At 45.1% G+C, this 3,462-nt stretch overlaps 1 protein-coding gene across 2 annotated transcripts in view; it reads left to right on the top strand.

Moving 5' to 3' along the window:
* Gucy2c (guanylate cyclase 2C) overlaps positions 1-3,462 on the top strand; it is an 83,214-nt gene that overhangs the window by 56,407 nt on the left and 23,345 nt on the right. For both annotated transcript variants that reach the window (XM_031381034.1, XM_031381035.1), the window contains one exon: positions 2,398-2,489. In XM_031381034.1, coding sequence (XP_031236894.1) covers positions 2,398-2,489 — 92 coding nt within the window. The remainder of the gene's footprint in view (positions 1-2,397; positions 2,490-3,462) is intronic.

Raw genomic sequence — 3,462 nt, 5'->3', positions numbered from 1 at the left:
GGGAGGGAGGGAGGTAAGAAAGAAAGAAGGAGCTGAAGAGATGACTCAGTGGTTAAGGGCACTGACTGCTCTCCAGAGGTCCTGAGTTCAAATCCCAGCAACCACATGGTGGCTCACAACCATCTGTAATGGGATCCGATGCCCTCTTCTGGTGTGTCTGAAGAGAGCAATAGTGTACTCACATACATGAAATAAATAAATAGATAAATAAATAAATAAATAAATAAATGAATGAAAGAGAAAAAACAGTATGCTTCATTTTAGAAACCCAGAGGAAACATTTAAACAGTCCTTCAAGAAGACTTTAGAAGTCAGGCACGGTGACTCATACCTATAATCCCAGCTCTGAGAAGGCTGGGGCAGAAGGACTTTGAGTTTGAAGACAATGTGGGTTACATAGTGAGCCCCATTATAAATTAAAGAAAGCAGAGAAAGAGAAAAGGATGAAAGGAAAGGATGAAGGGTAGGATTGAGAGAGAGTGGTGGGTACAGGAGTGGGGAGGGCGCGTGATAAGGACCCAGCTGCTGAGGTAGCCGCTCCCACCCCCAACACCCACTGCTGTTTCTCATCACTTCCCTTTCTCCTGCCCTTCTGGACTCCTCCCCCACCTCTCCCACGTCATCATATCTTTTCAGTCATTCCCCAGTAAGAAGAGAAAGATTCCAGGATCCTCCAGCCTCTCCAATCCTTGCCTGCCAGAGCCCCTTACCATCAGATGGTGTGGCATTTGCATATAACCTACGACAACCTCCGGGATGCCATAAATCACCTTTGCGTAACTTATGGATTTATACAATAAATCCTATGAAGATTGATGGCCATGTTGTATACTGTTGTATGTGTTTGGTGCAGACTTAGTTTTTCCCTGAACCGTTTCAACCTGTGGTTAATGGGATCTTCACTATGGAAGAATTCACTGGGCTGTCTATACAGATGATTAAAGCCCTATTCACCAAAACAATGCCCACAATTCATCTCTGTGGCTCAATGATTCTACAACTGGAACCTAGGCAAAGATCTCATGCCCTAGTAACTGGTCCCAGTAGAAAACAAGCCTGAAACCAATCCCTCAACACTGCTCCTTCCATCCTCAGGGGTGTGGCCCATGCTGAGGCAGGGGCATTACCCAGACAGAGGCTAGATAGACAAACAGGGAGCTGTGGCCTTAGTTCCCTCCCAGGAACCATTTCAATAAAATCCAGGGAGAGGAATACTGTACCAAATCATTTATCACCTTGTTTCCAACCTCAGAGAAGAGTAAACTTTACTTAAATACATGGCGGCAACTTCCCTTTTGGGTCAAGTCACAAATGTGGTGGCAGGTAAGATAACAGGCGCTTCTACCTCCCTGTTCTCTGAGCCACTTCTCCATGACAGCCGTGCACCCCTGTCATGTGGGAAACTTCAAACATAAGTGCAATCATCTTTTGCCAATGCAAGATTCAGAACACACATATGTGCTCACAAATCACTTAATGCCTTGAGCCAGGCCTGAACACAAGTAGTTCTCAGGGAAGTGACTTCCAGCTGTAGCTGAGATTAACAAACTATCAAGCTTTGCTCTTAGGTAGACCCCCTTGCTTTGTTTCCTTGAAGAACAGTAATTTTAGTTTATTACAGCATGTGCATGTGTGTGTGCAGCATGTGCACAAACATGTGTGTGCGTGCGTGTATGCGTGCGTGTGTGCGTGGGTGCATGTGTGTGTGTGTGTGTGTGAGAGAGAGAGAGAGAGAGAGAGAGCAAGAGAGAGAGAGAGAGAGAGAGAGAGAGAGATTAACGTGCTAAGTCATCTTGCCAGCCTTAACCTCATTATTTTTTACCCTCCCTGACACATAAACACCACATGTTCCTGTGGAGCCTATAATCTCTCCCATGAACCCAGCCTCATTCAAATTGTTACCACATTTTAAGGAACTGCCCTCCAAAGACTGACTGGGTGTGGTAATGTACCTGGGGACTGGTTCTCATAATCATTGTGGCAGATCCTTGTGAAATACCCCGTCTTGATCATGCCCATCAAGGAGGACAGAATGAGGATCTATCTTGGAGTGTAGCACCACCCCCACCCCCACCCACCCCCACTCCTACCCCTGGGCTAAGCCACGCCCACTTCGTCTCTGCAGGTCGAATAAGCCACGCCCACTTCATCTTTGCATGTCTGTCTAATAAGCCCCGCCTGCTTCATCTCTGCAGGTCTAATAGGCCCCGCCCACTTCAGCTTTGTACGTCTATCTAATAAGCCCCGCCCACTTCATCTCTGCAGGTCTAATAGGCCCCGCCTACTTCATCTTTGCATGTCTAATGAGCCCCGCCTACTTCATCTCTGCAGGTCTAATAGGCCCCGCCTAGTTCATCTTTGCATGTCTAATAAGCCCCGCCTACTTCGTCTCTGCAGGTCTATCTCCTTGTCAAAAGCTGTTGGGAGGAGGATCCAGAAAAGAGGCCAGATTTCAAGAGAATCGAGAGCACACTAGCCAAGATATTTGGGTATTGCTGACTTTTTTACTTTTCCTCCCAATTTTGGATTCTTTAACGATGGTTGCATAGCTGATATTTAGTGCTACTGAGGAATGAAGATGTTTGTACCAATAAAATTCTCAGGCTATAACCAACACCTGTCACATAAAATGCAAATGCTTCTGAAATAAAAAGACCACTTCCCAGGGACATGTTCTCTTATAAAGTTAAACACTCAAAGGCAAAATACATTATAATATGTCATACTTTTTATCATTAAAAATAGTTTCCAGAGGCAAGAAAAATGGTTCATCAGTTAAGACACGCAGAGGACCCGAGTTTGGTTCCTTACAGCCCACATCAGGAGAATCACAACTGCCTGTGAGTCCAGCCCCAAGGGACAGACAGGATGCTTCCAGCTTTCCTGGGCAGCTGCATTCAGAGCAGTGTTCCTCCAGCACACACACAATACATAAGTTAAAAATAAGTCTGAAAAAGAGATTCAGCTTCTAAGAGAATTTAAAAGCTGGGGTGCATGAGGAGGCAGGGAGGATTGGCAGGAATTAACAGAGCAGGGAAACATGGTCAAATACATTAAATGAAACAAATTTTAATTCAATGTGTAATTTCCAGACCTTCTGGAAGTCTAACCTGGGTCCTGCGATTCTATAATGCCCTGGGTAATTGTTTTTTAAATTTATATATGTGTGTGTGTGTGTGTGTGTGTGTGTGTGTGTGTGTGTGTATGAGTGTGTGTGTGTGTTTCTTGCATGCATGTCTGTGTGCCATGTGCATGCAGTGTTCACAGAGACCAGAAAAGGCATCTGACTCTGAGACTGAAGTTACAGACAGTTGTGAGCTGCCACGAGGGTGCTGGGAATCAAACTCAGGTCCTCTGGAAGAGCAGCCAGTGCTCTTAAATGCTGGGCCAGCTCTCCAGACCCAGATGGGTAGTTCTTTCTTTCTTTCTTTCTTTCTTTCTTTTTTTTTTTTTTTTTTTTTT

Source organism: Mastomys coucha, unplaced genomic scaffold, assembly GCF_008632895.1.
Source record: "Mastomys coucha isolate ucsf_1 unplaced genomic scaffold, UCSF_Mcou_1 pScaffold20, whole genome shotgun sequence".
In the NCBI taxonomy this organism is placed as follows: Eukaryota; Metazoa; Chordata; class Mammalia; order Rodentia; family Muridae; genus Mastomys; species Mastomys coucha.
The sequence above is the reverse complement of the archived record's forward strand: the minus strand, read 5'-3'. Positions and strand labels throughout refer to the sequence as shown.